The 24,144-nt window shown below is 40.0% G+C and overlaps 1 protein-coding gene across 1 annotated transcript in view; it reads right to left on the minus strand.

Annotated features, from left to right (window-relative positions):
- Window positions 1-9,166: 9,166 nt before the first annotated feature.
- GPR50 (G protein-coupled receptor 50) overlaps window positions 9,167-24,144 on the minus strand; it is a 223,770-nt gene continuing 208,792 nt past the window's right edge. Inside the window, exon 2 of the mRNA XM_089684931.1 lies at window positions 9,167-10,998. Coding sequence (XP_089541057.1) covers window positions 10,133-10,998 — 866 coding nt within the window. The 3' untranslated portion in view covers window positions 9,167-10,132. The remainder of the gene's footprint in view (window positions 10,999-24,144) is intronic.

The raw sequence follows: 24,144 nt of genomic DNA on the forward strand, positions 1-24,144 counted from the left end.
AACATTTTTTTCTTATTTATTACATTATTTTTCTTTTTTTTTCTTTTTTTTTTTTTTTTAACATACTGTGACCAGCGCAACACAGTGTTACCATAGTAACACTGTACTATTCTGGGGAATTGAACATGATTTTTTTAAATTATACTTTATGATTGCCTATACCAGTGAATTTTACTACTATTGATCCATTCAGTATTTACTATTGTTAGCTGTGATTGGTCACAGCTAATCATATGGCACATAGGCTGTAATTGGTCCTGTCTGGACTAATAACAGAGATCACAGTGACCAATCACAGAGATGAACACAATAGTACACAATGGATAGCATTAAATATTTTTTGTCTGAATATAAATCTATGTTTGTCCCAGCAATGGAGGATCAATGAGGGGGGGGGGGTTGAATATGGGTGTAATATGTAACATATTACTAAAAGTGCACTTTTCCTTTAACACTAGATCCCCAGAAAGATATCTGAAATCAGAGGGTGAATCAATTAGTGTCCATCCTGGATAACATGCATTTCATGTGGACATGTCTTTAACCATTTGCCGCCCGGCCAATGGCCGTTTGGTGGCTTCAAAAGTGTCTCTGCACTCCGGGTGCACGCCATTTGGCGTGCTCCCGCACATGCGCAGTTTGCGCTAATGCAGAGCGGCGCAGCAGTGCGATCTGTCACCGGCCGTGCACCTCGGACACGGCCGATGACAGATCCGAGTACCGGCTCCCGTTGCTGGTACCATGTGACCTGCTGTGACCAATCACAGCAGGTCACATGACAGTTGTATACAATGGATGGCTTCATTCATGATGCCATCCATTGTATACTAGTGCTTAGCTGTGAATGGTCACAGCTAATCACATGCACATGTCATGTGATTAGCTGTGACCAAATCACAGCTAAGCACAAAAAAAAAAAAAAAAGCTGAATGAATCGATTTCATTCAGGTAAATGCTTGCTTATAGCAAAGTAATTCTTTGCTATAAGCAAATTGTGTGTAAAAAAAAAAAAAAAAAAAAATACTGATCACTTCCCCAAAGTAGTACAATGTTACTATGGTAACATTGTACTACTTTGGTCATAGTAAAATATGAAAAAAAAAACTAAAAAAAATGTAATAAGAAATTAAATATAATAAAAAAAAATTTAAATTAAAAAAAATATATATATTTTTTTTTCATACTTTCACCAGTCAGTGTCCCTGTTCACCACCATGCCAGTTATATGATGACGCTGTACTGCACTGGTGACAGTATGTAAAAAAAAAATAGTGAAAATAACTTTTTTAATTTTTTCATTTTCGGAAAAATTATGACAAAATACAACTTCAAAAAACTCGCCATGCCTCTTATGAAGTACGTCGGACTGTCTACTCTGCAAAAAGGGGTCATTTGGGGATATCTGTACTATTCTGACATTCTTGGACCTCAAGAAATTAGATTGGCTGTCAGTACTTCAGGATTGATCAATATTCAGATCTATGCCATAGTTTGTGAACTCTATAACTTTCCTACAAACTAAAAAATACATCCTAATTTGGGTTATTTTCACCAAAGACATGTAGCAGAATACATCTCGGCCTAAATTTATGAAGAACAATTATTTATTTGTAAACGTTTATAACAGAAACAAAGAAAAATGTGTTTTTTTTTCAAAATTTTTGGTCTTTTTTTGTTAATTTAGCAAAAAATAAAAACCCCAGCGGTGATTAAATACCACCAACAGAAAAGCTCTAGTTGTGTGAAGAAAATTATAAAATTTTAGTTTGGGTACAATGTTGTATGACCGCGCAATTGTCATTCAAAGTGTGAGAGCGCTGAAACCTGAAAAATGGCCTGGGCAGGAAGGTGTAAAATTGCACGGTATTGAAACGGTTAATCATCTATAGCATTTCTAAATCTGCCTGCCTATTACTGTAGTAGTCTGTATTGGGTTCACATCCTGGAAGTGTGAGCTTTCTGTCAAGTCTTTTATCTATCTTTATGACATGTAGGAAAATCTGTAATCCTGTAATCCTTGACAAGCTAACATGAATGAAATTGCTGGAAAATATCTTCTAAGTGTCCCAGCAAATAGTGGTGGCACAGAGATGTGTTTAGACAGAACTGTAAAGAGAATGCACGGTGTATTTCAGCAAGCGCATATTTAGTGTAATAATTGCACAATTTACTGTACAGGTTTTTTTTATATGACATTCACATTTTTACAAACTTTTTTTCCATATTTGTATTGTAAAAAACCATAAGATGATAAACCATGAGAGGGGACTCTCAGTACAACTACTTTTTGTTATAACAACTTGTTGAGATACGATATCAATCAGACACAGAGTGTATTATTTATTATAAGTTGTCCAGTTCTTTGACTTTCATTATGGCAAAGAGCAGTAAAACACAACCACTGTGCAGGGGGAAGAGTATTGTTTGTAAGGATCAAATATAGCTCCCCCAAATGCATATATAATTGTATACTATACCAGAAAGAAGAGTATTAAAACACGAAGACATGTTGACGAGATTATTTACATAAAACTGGTCACTTTTGCTTGTTAGAGCATAACTAAACCCATCTCAAAAGCATACTCAAAACAGTTATATCCAAGGCATGCAGTAAATGATAACTGTTACATTTGGTTTGACTTTTAGCTGAATTGTCAGTCATCAGATGGCTGGTGTCATGACTGATCACATGCACAGTTCTGTGGCAACTTCAGATCAAACAGAGGCTTAAACCGGCCATACGTGGTTACAAATTTGTCCAGTTCAGCAGTGATCAGCTGAATTATGATCCATGTATGGAATAGTTGGTTGTAGAAAAGGTTATCTATTGGTGGACTTGTCTACAACCAGCCTGTAGGGTTTTCCCCAAATGATCAGTGCTGTTGGCCATAGCCGGCAACACTGATCATTGTACTTTGCCAACGAATAAGTCTCCTAGCTGGCAGAATACAATAGCTCAGTGGAAATGACGGGGGATATTCGTTGTGAATGGAGGAATTGGAATCACGTATGCCCTGCCTAAGAAGGAAGCTTCTTTGGCTGTAAAGGATAGGAGGATTTGGTTCTGCTTCACTCTAAAAATATTTGAAAGACTATACATTCCCATGATATACTCCTGAAGCAAAATTAGTGGAATTATTATTCAGTGATAGATTGCACACACGTTACATAATAGTATAGCAGGAACACTATCAGCATCATGTATGTATTGACCAGACCACAGGTTCTCAACAACTTTTATATGTAGCTCAAGGGATAATACCAATACGTTTAGGGTGTGCGTCTGCTTCATGTAGTAAATGTATCGTAAAAGGTTCAAGTTTAAACATAAAATCAGTCATAGATGCAATAATGGCACATTTGTATTTTGCTGTTTGCATTAATACACATTTGCATGTAATTAGGGGGGACTGTTAATGAGGATATCAAGAGTTATTTCATATTATATGAGCCATACTATGGGATAGTTGGTAAACTTTGTAGCCTGCATAGCTGCCAAATGTTTGCTCTCTACTCCATTATATGAAAAAGCAGCCATCAAAAAGAGTGAACAGTTTACAGCCCAATTCCTTCTAAATATGCCCCTCGACCCCCTCTGTTCTTTTACGAGTGTTTTCTTTTAAGCACTGTATACATACTGTTTTGCAAAGCATCGTTGTCCAGTCTTATGATTTCACAGGTCCTCTTCTTCTTTAACTTCTTCAAGCAGTAGGTAGGTCATGAATGCTGCAGAGAGCTGTGCCACGTAATGATGTGCAGCATTGTCCCATGAAGCCAGGATGGCTTGAGGAAGTACCCCCAAGGGTCCTGGATCTCATGAACTCACTGGAAGTGCTGGCCATCATTCAGCTGGAAGTGGACTGGCACTGGACTGCAGAGAGATGAGTGTGTGGAGGAAATTTGACTAATGATGAGTCTGTGGAGGACAATGACTAATTATTTAAAAAAAAAAAGAAAAACAACTTTAGCTGGAATTGGACTTTTAGCTCAGCCAGCTAGAAAAATGTCCTGGAGCTTATGCTGACAGTAAAATAAATAAATTTGTTATTTTCTGAAACAGGAGAGTGAAAAATCTGGTGCAGCTCTGCAGAGAAACCAATCAGCTTCCAGGCCTTATTGGCAAAGCTTAATTGAACAATCTGAAGTTAGAAGTTGATTGGCTGCCATGTACAGCTGCACCAGATTTTGAGTATGCCAGTTTTAGTAAATCCCCCCTTTGTGTGCTTTTTATCAACTCCTAGCACAAACCCACAAATTGCTTGCTTGGAAACATATTTAGCTAAACAGTTCAGTACACACTTTCTTGTTCATTATGGTTAGCTTTGTGGTGTGCTGACCTATGAGTAGCATTGCACATTTGGGCCATACCTACCATTCATGTAAATTACATCATCTACAGCACTAGTGGCACACCAACAGTAACATGGATTTTGTGTAGCCAACACTTGTGTAAACAGTTGTCAATCAGGAGCCTTCAAGGGATTCAGGTGCAAACTGAATGATTCTTTCATTATTCAAGAGTGGCTTTGATTTTCCTACTTGGTTTAGGGTGGAAATCACCTTTATGTGCTTTATAGTGACAGGCTTACAACAAGCTGTCCCATGATGCCAGCATACCAAAAAAAGGCCGCGAGTCAAACTATACTAAAATTTGTAATCGAGAGGGGCAGTAAGTAGGGAAGTACAATGAACAATTTCGATGTTCCTCAGGGCTCAATACAGCCAATCAGTGCAGAAAACCCTGTGCCTTGAAGCAGCAGTGTGTCTTCACATATATTTTTAAATGTATGCAAAAAAAAAATATTCATTCTTAATCATGGCGGACCGACCCTTCGGGCACTGCTTTTGGAGGTAGGACCTGTTCTGAACTCCTGAGATCTTCCCCAATCTCTGCTACACCTTCCTGCTAAGTATCTGCTCACCATTACACAGGGACAGCCTCAACCTCTCACTTTATACCACCTCCTGTGTCTGTGAGCTGCTGGGGCACCTCAGGTCCCAGCATGCCAGGAGATGGGGGCAGCAGCAGTGTGTTGGATCAAGCTGATTTTTAGATGAAAAGTGGCAGTGTGTGTGTGTCTGTCTGTGTGTGTATCTACCAATCGACTTCTGTTGAACAGACATGTTGGGAAAAAAGCCACTTGATCAGTTGCCAACTGTCCATACATGTCCACAGGAAAAATATGTCCATAAAAAGCCACCCGTTGCCATTCTGAATCAGCCAAACAGTGAACTGCTGAGCTTGGCCTCAGCTATGGCAGCAGGGCAGGTCTGGGTGTGCAGCTGTGTAGTGACTTCATGACACCCATAAAACATAGCTTTTATTCACGTCCCACTGCCCAATCTGAGGCTGAGCACAGCAGCGCACACGCTGTTCAGAGCCAAGTGGATTTTTTTAAAGCCTCTTTCCGCCAGCCACCTGCTACATCAAGGACCAAGGTGAAGAGGTGTGTGTAAGGGGACACTGATGTAGGGGGGCTTTTCTGTAAGGTGGCACTCTGCTGCAAGTTGTCACTCTGATGTAATATGGGGCTCTGATGTAAGGGGGACTCTGGGGGCTGTGCTGTAAGTTGGCACCTCCGGAGCTCTGCTGTAAGGTGGTACTCTGGGGGTTGTGCTGCAAGATGGCACTCTGGGGGCTTTGATGTAAGATGGGACTCTGCGGACTGTGATATATAGGGAGAATTCTGAGGACGTATGTAAGTGAGGATTCTGATGTGAGCGTGGCGCTCATCCTGACTGCTGCACTCTATATGTTGTTTTGTTTGTTACTTACTACTGATCCCTGCACATTATACTGTACGTAGATGACCCAATGAAGTTCTTCTGTAAGACATGCCCAGTTGGACAGAAATATCCTTTTTTGTGCATAAAAACATTGAATGGAAATGTTTATTATAAAAACAAATGATATTTTGACTGAGTGTCTGTGAGACTGTCAATTGTCATACAGTAATTAGTATTTTGTGGGTAAAAAAACTGTGGTATATGTGTGCAGTGTATACAGCAGACACAGATTCTGTCCAGTCCTCCTTTAAAACTCACCCACTGAACATGCCCATTGTTCGCCATGGTGCACTATGCGCGCTGGTAGGGGCCCCAAAGCACTACTTTTCCCAGGGGCCCATGATTCTATTAAGGTGGAACTGCCCAGGAGAGGCTCCTGGTCCCTTTATTTGGTTGCCAGCTTTAAGTCTCCTGCCACACTGCATGTCACCAAGTTTGGTGCCTCTCCCTCCTATATGAATGTTGCCTCATAAACATGGTTGCTGCACGGTGGCCAAAAAAACTGGACCCCATGATCTTCTATTGCCTGGGGGCCTCATGAGTTGTCAGTCTTCCCTTGTTCTTAATAAAGCTAGAGAAAAATTCAAGATTAGCTTCAGTTTTTAAACAGATCCATTCAATAATTTTTACACATTTTTGCTTTTTTAGAATCCTTTTACTATGTCTCCTAGAATATAATCTGCTAAAAAAATACCTTTGCTTGATGGACTATTTCTAGGGAACTTATATTGCCCATGTGGTATATTGCTTTAATTACAGTAAGGATGCCCAGGTACTAATTGTAAGGGTGTATTACCTGATTGTTTATTATAATACATTATAGTTGTGACAAGATTAGTTTAATCTACATTGTATATGCAATCCTAATCAAGTAATTTGATTTCATGCTCTTGCGCTTCTACTTTTCATTTATCCTAATTACACTAATATCAGGGTAATTAACATACTACATCACTATTTTGCTTTTGTTTACCCCTTCAGATTAACATTATACTGGAGACATATGTTAATATTTGAAAACACACCTTGATAGTGGATGAGTGTTGTCTTTACCTACAAATATATGGCAAAATTTGTAGCAAACTAAAAACAGGCCAACATTTAAAATTCAAAAATTCAAGTATGTGCAACCACCGTCTGGAGACCAGAATGGCTCACAACAAAGTATGTCACCAGTACACCAAGGATCTCCGTTTACGATCCAACTCTTTATTAAATGATCACATCACAACAAAGAACAACGAGACTTTGGACCCTTCGCAGGACCCCTTAATCATGCATGATGGAGATCCTTGGTACTTGATGCAGGTATATAAATAAGAGTGTAGGGGGAGGCATGCATAGGTGTAGTGTTGAGAGGCAGGTAAGAGGAGGGGGGATGCATAGGTGGTGGGTGCTGCTAGAAGGGGAACTAAATGCTTGATGGGTGGTGAGAGAAGTTGGAGGAGGTGCACAATGGGTGCTGAGAGAAGGGAGGCTGTGTCAAGGTCCTACCTTTTTCCTGTGGTTATGTTACTTCATGTGCTGGTGTCCATCTTGGATTCTGCTGTGCATGATGGGAGCCCTTTTATGCCTTCAGGTTTCTGTGGCCCATCCTCCAGAGGGGTGTGGCTGATGACATATAAGCCTGTGGCCCGCACATGCTCTTTGCACTTGTGTCTTGTGTCTTTGTGTTGCTGTTACTCTGTTCTGACTCTCGTGACTCTCCTGGTATCTGATTCGGCTTGTCTTGACTATTCTTTGTATTCTCCTTTGATCTGACCCTCTGTTGCTGAACCCGGCTCGTGACCTGTGATTCTCGTCTGCTGTCCTGTACTGTTCTGTCCTGTTGTTGTTGACCCCGGCTTGTCTGACTACTCTTTTGTCTCTTCCACCAGCTACACGCCATTGGCGGCGGCCATTACCGCAGCTGAGGTGTCTCGGGGGCCGCGACCTGGTTCCTGGCTGCGTCAAGTCCATCCCCACCATCAGGGGCCCTGGTGAAGGGCAGCCTGGGACTTAGACTCCGCGCCCTGAGGGACTTTGGTCTGTGGGTGGTGGTTGTCGTCAGCCAGTGCGTTACATTGTTAGGCCTGCCTGTCCGTTCCTCAGCTCCTGCCCTGACAGGCTGCAGATGTGGTGAGTAGTGAGAAAAGGGGGTTTTCAACCACAGTGGGTGCTGAGAGGGTTGTTGCAGCTGTGGTGGGTGATGAGAGAATGGAGGCTACAGGAGAGGCTGGTGGTGAATGTGGTGTTTTGCATGGCAGGTGCTAAGTGAAGGGGCAATACAGGGGCATTGAGTGGTAAGAAAATGTGCAGTGCATTAGGGGTGGGTGCAGAGATAAGGGGGATGGGGGAGTGGTGGGTGGCGAGAGCATAAGGAGTGTAGGTGCTGTGGGTGCTGCAGAAGGAGATGGCTGCAGCAGTCTGTCACCCCCCCCCCCCCCAGTAGTAGTTGCTAGAGGAAGGAATAGCTTGTGGTTTGCATGCAGCTTAGGTCAGTGAGGGTAGAGGTGAGCCAGGGACAGGCAGAGGCATATGGCTTTCTATGGCTGGGGGTCTTCTGCCAAATCCCCAGGCTAAGTATTGGGGCAGGCTTCTATGTGGAGTAAAGCCAGATGACAGAAGGTAAGGAGTGCTGGTCAGTGGAGGGGAGGAGATTGCTGGGGCAGGTGTTTGTGCTGTCAGGGGCCTGAGGGTCTCATGTGGCCAGTGCAAGGAACTTGAATGCTCAGGAAGTTGGTCGGAGTGTCTAAACACCAGCGGAAAGATTAGTGGAGGAAGTTAAGCGTGTGAGAGAGGAAGGAGCACATTTTAGGTCTGCTCACACATGTTGACTGTCCAGTCGTTTCTGGAGGACAGAGTTCGGCATGATTCCCAGAGAGAAAAGGAAAACTGTGGTCAAAAAATAAAACTGTAACTTATGCATTATAATAAGAAGGATGGTGTAGCAATCGTACCCACAGAGATGGACGCGGTTCAACCATTTTGCTCCAATCCTCCATCTTGTAGATCTCTCTCCCCCTCTTTGATCATCCCCCTCCCTCTCTGTTGAGTGACATGTGGTCGGTGTGTGTTTGCAGAGATCACTGGCACCAAACTCAGTGGGACGGCGTACTGGCTATAAAACCTCACTAGCTGGGTGCCTCTTCAAACTGTGATTGAAAGTCTTTGGTGCTTTAATTACTGTATTGATACCATTAGGAATAAGCTATTGAGCGCTGTGTAATACATTACAGAAAAAAAAACTCAATCTGTCAAGGGTCTCTAACATCTGAAATCTAAACTATGTACTAATTGAATCTTCTAAAATAGTAATGTCACATGTCACTTCACAAATAAATAGCGATCAATTTTTTTGTGGCTCATAATGAAAAAAAGACTATAAAACTGAGGAGTGTACTTTATTTACAAACAGTTTAATGCGTTCATATATCATTTGTTAACCCATTAACCTGATTGGTTATTGTTACCTTTTTGGAGTACATATACCTACTAAACTTATAAGAGGTGAGTGTTAGTTGTAAAATGGTGGATTACAGAGCAAATACCTTTTGGTGAAGGTTTAAGTGATGGTTGATAATGTATATATTATATACATAATAAGATTATATATATATATATATATATATATATATATACACTAAATATATTTACTAAAGACAAACATACTGTGCACTGCAAGTGCAGTTGCTCTAGATCTGAGGGGAAGCTCTGCTGATTTCTATCATCCAATCATGTGCGAGCAAAAATGCATTTTTTTAAATTTTCCTTGCATGTGTTTTGGGTATTCTTTGCAAATTGGAACTTTACCTCATTTACTAAGTTCTGGAGCAACTGCACTTGCAGTGCACAGTATATTTGCCTTTAGTAAATCAACCCCATAGCATGTCATTTTTTGTTTGTTGGTGCTCTATGGTAGTCTATAAATACATATCAAATACATGTTTTCACAGATTTCACTGGCAACCACTATCCCTGTATGGATTTGTTAAATGTCTTTTTCTTTAAAAATAATACAGCAGGAATAGTGAGACTCCTTCTTCTGTTATGGAATTAAAGAAAATTCAACCATCAATTTCGGTTTCAGGATATATAAGAAGACTTGATTAGGCCCACCAGCATCCACCTAAATCAAAATATAGGTTTTGGGTAGATTTACCCTTTAAACTCCAAAGCTGCCAAAGCCATTCAGTAAAACAGTATTACTTCTGTTAAATTAAGACCACTGTAATAGGTATCAGAGATTATACTTCTGTATTTAGCATATACATAAAGTGCATGAAAACAGGCACATGGTGAAAAATGTTGATAAAAAAAATTTTGATTAATGAACTAAAATGTGTACAAAATGGCTTCCAACTTGTTACACACATATGTCAGCCTGATTATTATTGGTAACAACTGGAGAGGGTTTGCTTTTTGCTCCTTCTGTTCCCCCTTTTGAAGTGTCAACAAATAGCAGTCTTGGTGTCAACAAAGACATCAAAATTCTTTTGTACTCCTTTCGAAAGTTTTGATTGAGAAGACCATAGATGACTGCATTGAGGCAGCTGTTAAAGTAGGCCATGAAGTAACTTAATACAAACAGCCATTCTGGAATTTTTGGAGCTACCTGAAAAGGGTTGATGGCCACCGCTAGGCCAATAAAGTTTAACGGTCCCCAACAGACAGCAAAAAGGACAAACACAACAAACATGGTCAAAAAATTCCGTAGGTCTGTTGGTGTCAGCTTCTGCTTGCAGTCTTGTCTTACTCTGTGCTTGACCTGAATAACTAAAACCCATATCCTCAAGTAGCAGAACGTTACCACGGCCAAAGGCACAATAAAATGCACCACAACCACCGTTATTGTATAAGAAGAACTGACTGTTTGAGCGAAAGTACATGAGAAAATCCTTGGGTCATACTGTAGAGATCCAACAAAAAAGTTTGGCACAATTGCAATAACAGTCAGTATCCATGTCAAACAGAGGTAACAGAACGTGCTTTTCTGGTTATAAAGCTTATCGTACCGCAGGCTATGGCAGATGTAGCAGTATCTATTAATGGCTATGGCTGTAATGTTGAAGACAGAACCGATGACACTTAGTCCCATAAGAAATCCGCTAATTTGGCAATGAATATTACCTAATGTCCACCCATTATGGAAAATAGCTATGAGGATTACTGGATATGGGTACACCGCCACTACAAGGTCCGCAACAGATAAGCTGACGACAAAGATGTTGCCTGGAAATGAAAATAATAAACATGGTTATTATTGAGCACAGTATCACAAAAAATAACAAATGATAATTGAACCATGAAAGATAAAAAATGAAATAATTATATCAAATATTTTTTCATTTGCTTTTTTTTGTGTGGAGCTACAGGTTCATCCTGCTGAACATATTAAAAAGTCTGTCCCTTCCATTTTCAATACAAATAATGGATTTGTGAGCTTATCAGAGCTGAAATTATAATTAATGCCTTTAATAAATGTTTCAGATTACCACAAAGAATTAAAGACACAATTTTCTCATTTCATATTGTTTTGTGACAATTTTAGCTGTACAGTTCAACAACATATGATACGCTGTGCCCAATTACTGCTGCTGAATCAGGTCTTCACATGATGACAATAGAGCCCAAAGAAGGAGCTTTGAAACATAAGCTGATAAAAAAGCCTTCAGCATAGAGAGAAGACAAGGGTACAGATAGGAAGGCTGTGAATTACATTTAAAAGATGACTTCTGAAAGTCTATCCACATTCAGGCAAAATATTTGGCTGTTTCATTTGTAGTTTGAATGCAGATTTAAAGGTCATTCCAAGTTCAAATATCAGGATAGAAATGCGTAAAGCTAGCTTCACATTTTTGTGATGTGGAAATGCACAAAAAAATTGTGCACGCCCCAGCAAAGCACAAAAATGTGTGTCCCTTTTGCAGGTGTGCGGCAGTGCAATTAATTCTTTTTGGGACTTCAACATACCTTACACATACGTAGCCAAAACACATGGGGGGGTTATTTATTAAAACTGGAGAGTGCAAAATCTGGTGCAGCTGCGCATGGTAGCCAATCAGCTTCTAACTTCAGTTTGTTCAATGAAGCTTTGACAAAAAAACCTGGAAGCTGATTGGTTTATATGCAGAGCTGAACCAGATTTTGCACTCTCCAGTTTTAGTAAATCAACCCCATGGCAACAAAGTACCATGTATTTTGGTGTGGCATGATTTTTAAAAAGTACCTGCACTTTTTTGGTGCAGTTTTCACATATACGGTAATATATTGAAATGAATGGTCTGCCCTAAACTTGATGCACCAAATGCACAGAAAATGCACGTGCACCATCTCACCTACATAGGTTTAAACAGAGCTTTAGTAGTGTAGAAGTGTTTTATGAAACTGAAATTATGTTTATTTCCATGCTATTGATTCAATGTTAGTATACTAAACAATAGTTTAAGCCCTCTTTGAAGCTGTATATATGTGCTCTCTGATCTGCCATTGACTGAAATCAAAGGGTACCTACAGTACAATATGGCGTGCCTGCCAAAATAGCTGCCCATTGGCCTTTAACCTCAACACTTAAAAGAGTAGTTCGGGACTGTAAACAAAAAACAGTCATACTCACCTATGATCAGATCAGATGCTACATCTGTACCCCACCCTTTTTAGGCTGAGAACTGAGCAATTAAAGACCACTTATCACTCAGTTCTCGGTCTTCAGTAAGCAGAGAGCTGGTGACTGTCAGTCACCAGCTCTCTGTTCTGCCCCTCCAGCTCTTACTGGAGCCCTGGACTGAGCAGAGGGTGGGAGTGGTTGGCTTAGGCTTGCAGCTGCTAGCTGAGGGGCTGAGCCAACTGCCAGTCCAGACATCTGAGTGAATTCTGATATTAAAGCCTGCTGTTGGCTGTATACAGGTCACAGAAGTGCAGAACAAACTGCCCTCCTGTGATCCCAAAGAGACATAGGGTCAGAAGAGCTTTGGTCCTACTTCTCCTTTAATACTAAATTTGATGTACTTGTGATCTCTTTGGCGTTACTGTTATCACTGTTAGATTACCACAGACCAAGTTTCATACTGCAGACTGTTAGACATTTTTGCAAGAGGCACCCAGATACTGGACCCAGAAAGTAGAGGTTATTGTCCATGACCACCGGGCCCTATGTGGATGCACCTGCATCACCCTGATGGGCTCTTCCTAAATATGTATGCAAAATATTTATGCTCAGAATGCACAGAAGGTCCACGTCTGGTAATAGCCTTTAATAGTATCATACGTCTTCTTTTATTATTTTGAATAAATACACTGAGAATCTTTTTTCTGCAATTTCTGTGTTCGGGAATGTGGTCATTGTGGACATCTAGTCTACTCATTGTAGGTGATCTCTGCTTCCCTTCTTATCTTTTCTTGTTATGAATGATATGTGGCAAATTCTTCATCCAATGTATGGATTTTACATGCATTATGTTTCGCCTTTTTGGTCTAAAATAAGACTTATTTTAGACCAAATCAGTATTGAGCAGTCTAAGGTGAAAACACTGCTCCTCCAATGATAGCGTACAATGACTGTGTGTTGTCAGTCTAGAACAGAAAGCGTGTTACTGGCAGGATCCAGGTGAAAATAATCTTTCATAAGTATCACTGTACCATTGTGAAAATTATGGGCTGAACATTCAAACTCTTGAGTAATATTATACTGTGTCTTTTATTTACTGTAATACCAGAGTCATGTGATTATTGATGATGGACATAGCAGCTGCTTGGCTGCCTGGGAGGAGGAACAGTGGAGGGGGAGAGAACCAGTTGAGGATATACAACAAAGTGCATATAAGCCTTCGGATACACATATTGACCTTGATGCATAAGATACGGTGAGTGGCGCCCTCTAAGGATGGAGGGAAGGCACTGCAGTATTTAAAGTAGAAGCACTGAAAGAAGGCACTTTTGGGATCAGCATTTTAAGACAAATAGTGGCACTTTATATTGGTCGAACTTTTACTTGATTATGAATTTATTTTTTAGCAAATGGTTACATAGGACACTTATGGGAAAGATATACAAGGATGGACCGTTTTGCACATTAGCCCTGGAATAGTTTATTAACATTGCACTTTATTATTATTGCACTTAATGTCAGCGGTTTATCAATGTAATTCACTTTCGGGACATTAATTTTGGACACTTTATATAAACTGTTCTGATAAAGGGTAATGGTATATGTGTGGAGAAAGCAGTAGTGATAATAAGCGCATCACCATATCTGTTTTTTATATGTGTGATTATATGTGTGATTATTGATGTCTGGCTACCAACATAATCCAATCACAGACTAGTGCTTAAGAATATGTGGTTACTAAGTCTATCCATGGTCAAAATTTAAATTTATGTGTTCACTTTCACATTGTATTTCAACTCTTTCTAGCCAACTCCTATTACACGGAATGATCTTGCATTTTGTAAGTTTGCTTTGTGAAGATCCCCACACATTTTTTGGAGAACTCTGTGACATGTATTCATTATTCCCTGTGAGAAGGTACTGCTGTGTCACACATTTCACAGAGTCTGCCTTCTGAACTACAGAGGTGCTGATAGGAGGAGTTTCAGGAGGCGGAGTCAGAACAGCAATCACAGCTTGCAGGCAGGAAGGTAACATGGGATATGTAGTCCTTAGAAATTGAAAGTAAGCAACACAGTAGAAGCTGCAAAGCATGCAGGAAATCCAGGAAGTTGTGAAAAGCAATGGTCAGCAGACAGGCAGCAATCACAACATGAAATACATTTTTTCAACTAAATTTCTATTCGATTGTCAAATATAACTATTATTTGTATTGTTATTACCATGCTGATGTTATAAAATGAAAGTGCATGCTGCGACCATACTGTAGATTTCCATTAACAGATTTTACAGATTTTTTTATGCTTCATTAAGTGTTACTAAACCCACAACAGTCAAATCAGTCTGTATATGCAGTAAAGCATGCTTGTTATACCCACTGTGGAACCTAAGGGGTTAATCCTCCACATTGTGTAAAAGGATGTTTGATCCTGTCTTCTCTTCTTCTTCCACAGTCCCCAATCCATCTAGTAGCTCTAGGAGTCACTCTGCACATATTCAGTTTAGTGTGTATTGCTAGAGAGTTTTTATATTTCTTTGGGAGGGTGCATGTGATCAGCACAGGGCCAATCAGCACTGTCCAGACAGAGGGTTAGGGGTTATGCAGCCTCATAGGACAGTCAGAACAGAATGAAAACTCCTACAGGCTTTAACCAGTGCTAAGCCAGACACTGATAGCAATCACAAGACTGCTATATACTGCTGATGAGAAAAGGTATTTAGCAGTTTATATTTACTAAAATAATTGCATTTCCATGTTCTGTGTACTGTGGGAAACTGGATATAGTGAATGCAGGGTCCTGGGTTTAGTAACACTTTAAATATTAGATGTTTGCATAAACCAGAGGAATCTTTCTCATAAATACAAACAATGCAATGACTATCAATAATAAATACACTTATAAATAAATTATTACTTAAAAATACATGAGCATTAATCGATCCATAACTTTCTAAATCAAATCTTCCTACCCTGGAGATTGTACTCCTCCACGTGATCCCAGGTTGGATTACATTCCGGAAATGGAGCCTACTATGTTTTTTTCTATAAGCAAAATCTCAGCTGATACCATCATAACGGAAGGCAGCTGTTACTCCCCCCCCCCCCATATCATTGTGGGTTTTTACCATGAACAACATCATGCACATGGAGGAAAGCTGGTGTTGGACAATGATACCTTTGAGAAATTTAACATGTTATGGTACATTTAGATCCATTTCTCTTCCTCTAATGAGCTTAAGGAGATTCTATTACCTAAAAGTGGTTCAATGGAAGTGTAGTCTCCATCCTCCATTGGGATGGAATAGAGATTCCTTAGACAATATATCCAGCTTACTCCGACAGTTGACTCCAGTGTCACCCTCTGTGCGGTGATATCATTTTCTTTATTATTATTATTTTGGTCCTCAAGATTTGCCTCTGTCCTGATCTCCTTTTCTTTTACTTTCTACCCTTCTTATTCAACCACCATGTTCTTCTTTTTTTTCCCCTTCTTTTTCTTACTTCGTTCCCCTCTTAATGTTTAATGGTGCCACAGAGCCCCCTGTTATTACTGTTATGGGGATTTACTTATTCTCTCACATATTGCTTATTTGTCAATATATTTGTGTTGCATAAGTTTTACCAGTTGATTCTCTACTCTTGAATGAGTAATATGTTAACTATGATTGGGCCTTCTATTCATGGTCCTTTACTCTTTTCTCTGGATTGGCTTTATCCCTGTTTTTCCTTGTTACTTTGTGAAACAATAAAGATATATTTACCTCTAAATAAAATCTTCCTCAAAAATTGAAAAATTAATGAACTACAAGCAATCCATACATTTATAAATGAAAAAGTACTAAAAATGAATATTATTTTATGCAGCAAGGATCATAGCTCTTCCTTAAATTTACATTATAATAAAATATTTATTAATTAAAAAAAACTGCAAATACTCTAGTTACTATAGTTATATTAAAATGAAAACTTTGAATAATATAAACAAAGTGCAAAATATCATTGGCTGCTTCGCAGGAGAAACCTATGTGAAGGTCATAGGGGGTCACATTTCACATTGCTGTATTCTCATTGACCTTCAAAATGTAAAAGTTAAAGATTCATCTCTAATTTCAGACACTACTGCAGACATCCTTTTTATAGAAGTAATATAGCAGGCAAGTGAAAATAGAAAAGAACCAAAATTGTAAGAGATAACTAACATGAAGTATGAGCAGTTCCTGTCTAGCAATGTGATTACTTTAAGTAGAATTAAAAACATTTTTTTAAGATCTGGATAGGGTAAGGAGGGCTATAACCTCTTTGGGTTTTTTCTTGCCATCGGTGTCCCATTGTGCAGATTTCTCTTCACTTCCTGTCCCTTAGCCACAAAGAGAAGTAAGAGGAAATCCATCAGGGTCACTAGTACTCGTGACCTTGAAAGATTTCCACTCAATTCCTGTACTGGCGACAATCCAAAATTTGGGATTTTCTTTTACTCTCACTTATAACAGTAAGCAGGATAAATAGAGAAGGTGAAGCCTTCTAATCGAGGTACAAACAGCAATCGGTTCCATCCTCTGATGAAGTGCGTGCACACGTAACGTGTAAGGAGGGGCCAGGACGTCGTGACGCTATGCCGCCGAAGCCACGTGGAGGCCCGGTGGCTATCTCTGATTTCCTATGGGTTAGTTTCATTTCTACACCCTGATGCTGTTTTTAGCTCCTGCTTGTTTGCAAACATTCTTTTTACCAATAAATATATTATTTCAATACTACACTATGGGCATCCTTCCCTGACTCCCCAACAGGAGTATTTATTCACAGAGCCCTTGCTAAGAAGAGGAATACTTGCTGTCGCTAGACAGCTCCACCCATCCACCAAACAAGGACCTCTGGCTATCTGGATTCAACTAATCCTGACTTCTGGGTACCTGATGATGACCACCGAGGGAGGACTACTAAATCTGACCAGACCTGTACCTGATGAGGATACCTCTGGATATAATAATATATAACACGGATTATTATTATACTTCTGGTGAGTGCGCATTTAAGCTATTAATCACGGAGCACCACCATTGAGTCTACCAGTCACCTGACACTTTTACTACTGCATAGACTGCTCATATAGAATCAAATTTTAATCACTGCGAATATATATTGTCTATTTTAAGAGCTGCACTATTTATTCTTTTAGCAATAAAAACCTGACAGGTGTTATAATCCATCTCCACTCTGTCCAAAACTTAAAAAAAACGTTTTGCCTTTAGTTGTACTTTAATTACATTTTCAAAGTGCAATTCCAGACTATTTTAATAGAATGGCAAAGCACAGCAAGCTTTCAATGGATAACTACCGGTAGTTCACTTTGAAGTATAATTCTAGCCCAAATTTGTTTTTGTTTTGGACAGAGTCTGGAGGTTGTTATTGCTGTCTGTGCTCCAGATGGAAACAGATCTTATTAATTATGCTAGTTATCCAATAAAATGTTTTAAACCTGAGTCTTCTGTGAATCATTACTGATGTAAATGTAGATTCAATCAGTAAAATTTCATGTAATCTTTAGGATGTTAATGTCATTTCAAAAGTAATTTTCAATCTTTTAAACTCTAAAGCTTTCATTAAAATAATATCTAGTATTACAGTTGCTAAGTCCCATGCACTCCTGTGTTGGTTCTAACCCTTGTTAGGCCTGTCTTATGCATCCTTAACTTGGTGAAACATGTAGCTTACATACCATAATACTTTTCGTTTAATTTCGGACGCATCCGTTCATTGAAGAATTTAATTTCATCTTATTCGTTATGTTGACCTGATTTGTTTTTGGACTTAGTTTTGTATCTTCAGCATCCATTTCGTATATACGTTGGTCCAGGTGGATTAAAAAAATGTTGCAGTTTTTCCAGAAGATTGCTATATGTGCTATATATTATCACATCAGACAGATCCAAATCAGAAAGATTCAATATTTTTGGACACTAGTCCAGCCTACCAAGAACAATGGTATGAACTGATTGGACAATATCTAATGGCATCATGTGCATTTTAAATTAACAAATGAAACATTCAGATCAATTTGTTATCCAAATATAAATTATCAAACAAATTTGAAAATAGAATTAATTTCCCCATGGGTCCGAACTACTATCACGTCATGTGAATGAAACAGATGTATGCGTTAATTTTGTCATTAATTTTTTTCTGATTTGTTGACATTCATTACCATGTCTATTCACAAATTTATGTACTTCCAAATCTCCAGAAATTAAATGTTCGTCCGAAAAATAAATCAAAATGAACCGCACATGTCTACAAACTGCCACCCTTTATAGCCAAGAGAAAACGTTTTGTGACACATGGTTCCCATGGACAAAGTTTACCTCCACAGTCACATACCAAAACATAATGGGGGAGACTTTACTAAAACTGGAGCACACAGAATCTGGGGCAGCTGTGCAGAGTAACCAATCAGCTTCTAACTTCAGCTTGTTCAATTAGGCTTTGAGAATAAAACCTGGAAGCTGATTGGTTACTATGCACAGCTGCACCAGATTCTATGTGCACCAGTTTTAGTAAGTCACCCCCCATGTTTACTGTATATGTCCTAAAACTTTGATATTTAGAATGTTATGTTGTTTCTAAAAAAAAAATGGGCATTTTACATATATGAGCAGACAATGTATATTTCTACAAAGCATTAATCTTATCAGGAGAGGCCTTTGTTTGTACTGATCACAAATTTGTAACAGCAATGTTGCCCTTTTTCTTGTCTTGTAACCTGTATTTGTTGTTAAATGTCTCAAATAAGGAATTTTAAAAAAGAAATATTGTAAAATCTGTTTAAAAACCTTAATATACATATTTTTTTAAAGAAAACATACCTAGTAACCATGCCACAAATGTTCTTGTTCAGGCATTGCCTGTTATGGGGTATCTCCTGTGTTATCACCCTGTCAAATAGAATGGCAAAGGACACACAATCGTTTATGGTCACACTTCCAGTGGTGACCATAAATGACTGCACCAAAATGGCTGTTGCTACCCATAGGAAGCCTGCCCTATGTAATGATATGCAAAAGTGTGCAACTGCTCTTTGCAAAGTGAACAGTCTATTTCCCTTAAGTAAATCAACCCTAGTCAGTGTTGATGGGAAAAACCCTCCCGCAGTGCTTTTGTGTTTTGCCATCAGGGAGCCGTCCCTGCTGGCAAAGCACAATGATCACTGCTGGCTATATTGATGGATCTACTTCAGTACAACCAGTCTGCCCATAGATGGTTTGAATCTCAGCAGGTCCCAACCCAACTGGCCGAGATGTGATCCATGTATGGCTGGCCATAGCAAAACCACCATGTAAGATATTATCTAAATGCAAACAGATCAATCTGCCATACTGTTAAAGGTTGACACTATGTTTATGTTAGGGTTAGCATTTTCTCATTAAAATTTTAATTTCACACACATAACTGTTGCATCCAGGGGTGGACTGACAATTTATGGGGCCCCAGGGCCATAGGGGATCAAAGGGCCCCTGTGTCCTTGCCCACACTCAAAGCACACTCAAAAAAGCCTATAAAAAAGATACCAGGGGCATTTCATGGGTCCCCCTACCGACTCCGGGCCCTCGGGCACTGCCTGAGTGCCCAAATGGTCAGTCCGCCCCTGATTGCATCGGTATGGAATTATTTTTTGCTTTAAATAAATATTTCATTATTGAACACTTCTGTTTCTCAGGTCTTGTTATTTTATCTCCTGACTCTGTATTTTATCTTCACCTCAAATAACACAATCTTCTGCTGTTCTCAATGGATACCTGATAAAACCTCACAATTGTCACCTGTCAGAAGATAACTGTGTTTTAGAGAGCTATAACCTGTGCAATAACATTTGAGAATTAATCCCATTATTTATAGGGATACCAAGCAACTTTGTCATTTTCCTTCTCTGTGTTTTGAGATTTTTCTGTAGAGGACAGGTCAGTTTAAACATTAATTTGTTTACATTCAGTTAGTCTGCATTTGAACTGTAACTTCAGACTAGGGCAGATTGACCTTTGATTTGATGTCTTCACTGTCAAGGACAGGAATTGATGATTTTTATGTCTGAATGTGATTGGTGGGGATCACAAACTTTTACAAGCAGAAAGCCCTGTATTTAACCAAGATCTCCCCAACCCCATTATTTCATGGGATTCCAGGAAATTGAAAGTAGAAAAGAGACTATGGGGTAGATGTATACAAAAAACAACATTAGCCACGCTTGGATAACTATATAACATAAATATATATATAGAAGCTGCCAACATACATTGGATTGATCATGAATAAAATAAACTAAATCATAAACATGCGGCGCTTAATATACAGTCAAAATAGTCCATAAATAAATAACTTCATCCAGAAGGAAGGAAAAAGTCCCCACACCAGCTTGTGTGGAGAATTATTCAGACACAAGACCACAGTGGTAGAGCCAAACAGCTTACCAAATGTTAAGACCCTCAAATTATAGAGTGGTCTTAAGTACTACTAGGTGTCCCAGCTTTACAACACTTCAACTACATCCAACTTTCTAGGTCCCTATTAGACTCATACTAGATGGATCCTTCCCATCGGACTTCATAGGAATTATCCCAGTAATGTCATCAGATGAAGGGAATATACCTCATATAAAGATTAAAAAATGTCCGTAGTGAAGGACTTTTAAAATAATGGATTTTATTAAAAGTATTACACTCACATGAATTCCAGTATAAAATCGCTTGTAAACAGATCATCAAAATGGCCGCAGCATTCAGCGTGCTGATGTCATATGTCACAAGTCCCACCCAACGGGTTTTGTCACAAATTGACATCATCAGGGATGTAGATTTGGGGTGCGGTAGATTTACTGAAACTGATGCAGTAAGCAGATTGGTTACCATGCACAGCTGCACCAGATTCTAACCTCAGCTTGTTTAATTAAGATTTGGCAATACAACTTGGAAGCTGATTGGTTTTTATGCAGAGCTGCACCAGATTATGCACTCTCCAGTTTTAGTAAATAATCCCCGATCTGTCTGTAGCAGGGTCTCCAAACTTTATATACAAAAGGGCCAGTTTACTGTTCTTCAGACTTTAGGAGGGCTGGACTGTGGACTTTGGGAATAGAAAATGTCCCAGTATCAGTGGGAACAAACAATGCCCCATTTTTGGTGCTAATGAGAGGAACCGTGCCCCATTGTTGTGTCATTGAGGAATCGTGCCCCATCAGTGTTGTCATTGGGATGAATTGTGCCCCATCATTGGTGTTATTGGGCCAAATTGTTGGTGTCATTGGGAGGAACTGTGCCCCATTGTTGGAGTAATTGGTAGGAATTGTGCCCCATCATTGGCGTCAGTGTGTGGAATTGTGCCCCTTCATTGGTGTCATTAGGAGGAAATGTGCCCCTTCATTGGTGTCATTTGGGGGGAATTATGTCCCATTGTTGGTGTTGGTGGATGAAATAATGCTCCAAGGGTCAGATAAAAGCAAGCATAGGGCCGCATCTGGCCGCCAGGCCATAGTTTGGAGCCCACTTTGGAGACCACTGGTCTATAGGGATCCCTGATGCATTAGCATGTTCAGGTGCCATTTATTTCAATGACACCTAAAAATGCAGGGCATTTTTGCCACAATCATGCCTTTTTTGGGGCATCGCGCATCCTGAGATTTTGTTTGCGGGATAACAGCGCATTTGTCGTGCAAAAAAAATGCCATGATTGCGGAAAAAACGTCCCGCATTTTCAGGTGCCATTGAAAAGAATGGCAACTGAACAAGCTAATGCACATTTTCACATTTTAACAATGCATTTTCAAATCACGGGCAGAATCGCGGCGATTCCACCCACGATTTGAAACGCCTATGTATGAATGGAGCCTAAGAACCCCTATCAGATTTGTACTGGTGTTTGTTTTATTACTTTGAGTTGCCACTAGAACAGGAATAGAGGGGAATTGAGTTTTACCCTTATTAATACTTTGAAGTGGTTCTGAGATCTCAGAAGAGGAGGTTTGGGGCCACTTTGTGCAAGTTAGTATAGCATGTTTATTATTTTATAAAAAAAAAATACCTTTACAAATGCTTTAAATCTGAATGTGTGCCCATGACGTCCACAACATCTAGTGCCTTCCATATCCTAATCTTCATATCACTCCATCATAAATAAATGCTGAGATTCAAGACGTGATAACATACACCTACATTGCTGTATCTACTTTCCTCTGCGTATCCATTGGTTGTAGTGTATGCTTGATGTACTGTTCCACTTCACATGGCCTTGTATTACAGTTTACAATAAGTCCCGTCTGCGAAATGGGAGACAACATGTCTATGTTCTGACTGTGATCTATAGCTGTATATGCTCTATATGCTATCTTGTCTATTCTCATATTAATAAAGTATTTTTGGAATAAATCTGAATGTGTTCAAAAAACGTTTACCGTATTTTTCGCCGTATAAGACGCACCTGACCATAAGACGCACCTAGGTTTTAGAGGCAGAAAACAGGAAAAAACTAATTCTGAACTAATGGACTGCAGACACAGTACAGGAGATGACCAGAGACTGCAGACACAGTACAGGAGATGACCAGAGACTGCGGACACAGTACAGGAGATGACCAGAGACTGCGGACACAGTACAGGGGATGACCAGAGACTGCGGACAGCACAGGGATGACCAGAGACTGCGGACAGCACAGGGATGACCAGAGACTGCGGACAGCACAGGGATGACCAGAGACTGCGGACAGCACAGGGATGACCAGAGACTGCGGACAGTACAGATGACTGCTGACCTTTGGGGAGGTGGGGAGCGGGTACCTGAATTTGACAGGTACCCGCTCTTACTTCCGCAGAGTTTTTGTTTGATCTTACCTGTTCCTCGATCCAGCCGCGCGCTGTCTTCCCGGGTTCTGTAATGGCGCTCGGCATGACAGCCGGGTGCCCAGTGCGCATGAGCGAGAAGCACTTGCGCTTTGTGATTGGTCCGGCAGCTTCTGGGATCTGTCATGTGTCCCAGGTACCGCCTTACCATTCACAAAAAGCACCGCTTCTTGCGCATGCGCACTTGGCACCCGGCTGTCATGCCCAGTGCCCACACTACAGAAGCCGGGAAGACAGCACGCCGCTGGATAGAGGAACAGGTAAGGTCCCGCTGCAGAGCTGAGCGGCCGGCCCCGTATTCTGACACGGCCGCGGTGGAAATACCGGACTGGCCGCTCCATATTCGCCCCATAAGACGCACTGACATTTCCCCCCCAGTTTTGGGGAAGAAAAAGTGCGTCTTATACGGAGAAAAATACGATATATATTCCTCAAGGGAAATCCACTTTTTGTGTGCCACTTGCTTTACACAACTATTTATTACACTATAAAAGTAGCAATGACATTGTCATATGTTGCACATAGCCTATGCTGGGAGCAGAGCTGTGGGAGGGGCCCATGAGTTCCAGCTACTACAGGCTGCCAGCAGACAACAGAATGGGGCAGATGCAAGACCAGTCATGCTGGATTACTTCACAGATCTGGAAGAAAGGTGTTGATTTACTAAAGCTGTAGAATGCAAAATCTGGTGCAGCTGTGCATGGCAGCCAATCAGCTTCTAACTTCAGATTGTTCAATTGAGCTTTAACAAAAAAACCTGGAAGATGCTGCATTGATCCTATGACACAATAAGGCTGCTTTCACACTGATCCATATTTCCTCCACTTTTCCACTTTTGCATTAAAAAAGGGGGAAGAAAACCATGTGACCATGTAATCCTATGGAACTCTT

Source organism: Staurois parvus, unplaced genomic scaffold (genome assembly GCF_062004578.1).
Source record: "Staurois parvus isolate SC_StPar_1 unplaced genomic scaffold, SC_StPar_1.0 ptg000361l, whole genome shotgun sequence".
In the NCBI taxonomy this organism is placed as follows: domain Eukaryota; kingdom Metazoa; phylum Chordata; class Amphibia; order Anura; family Ranidae; genus Staurois; species Staurois parvus.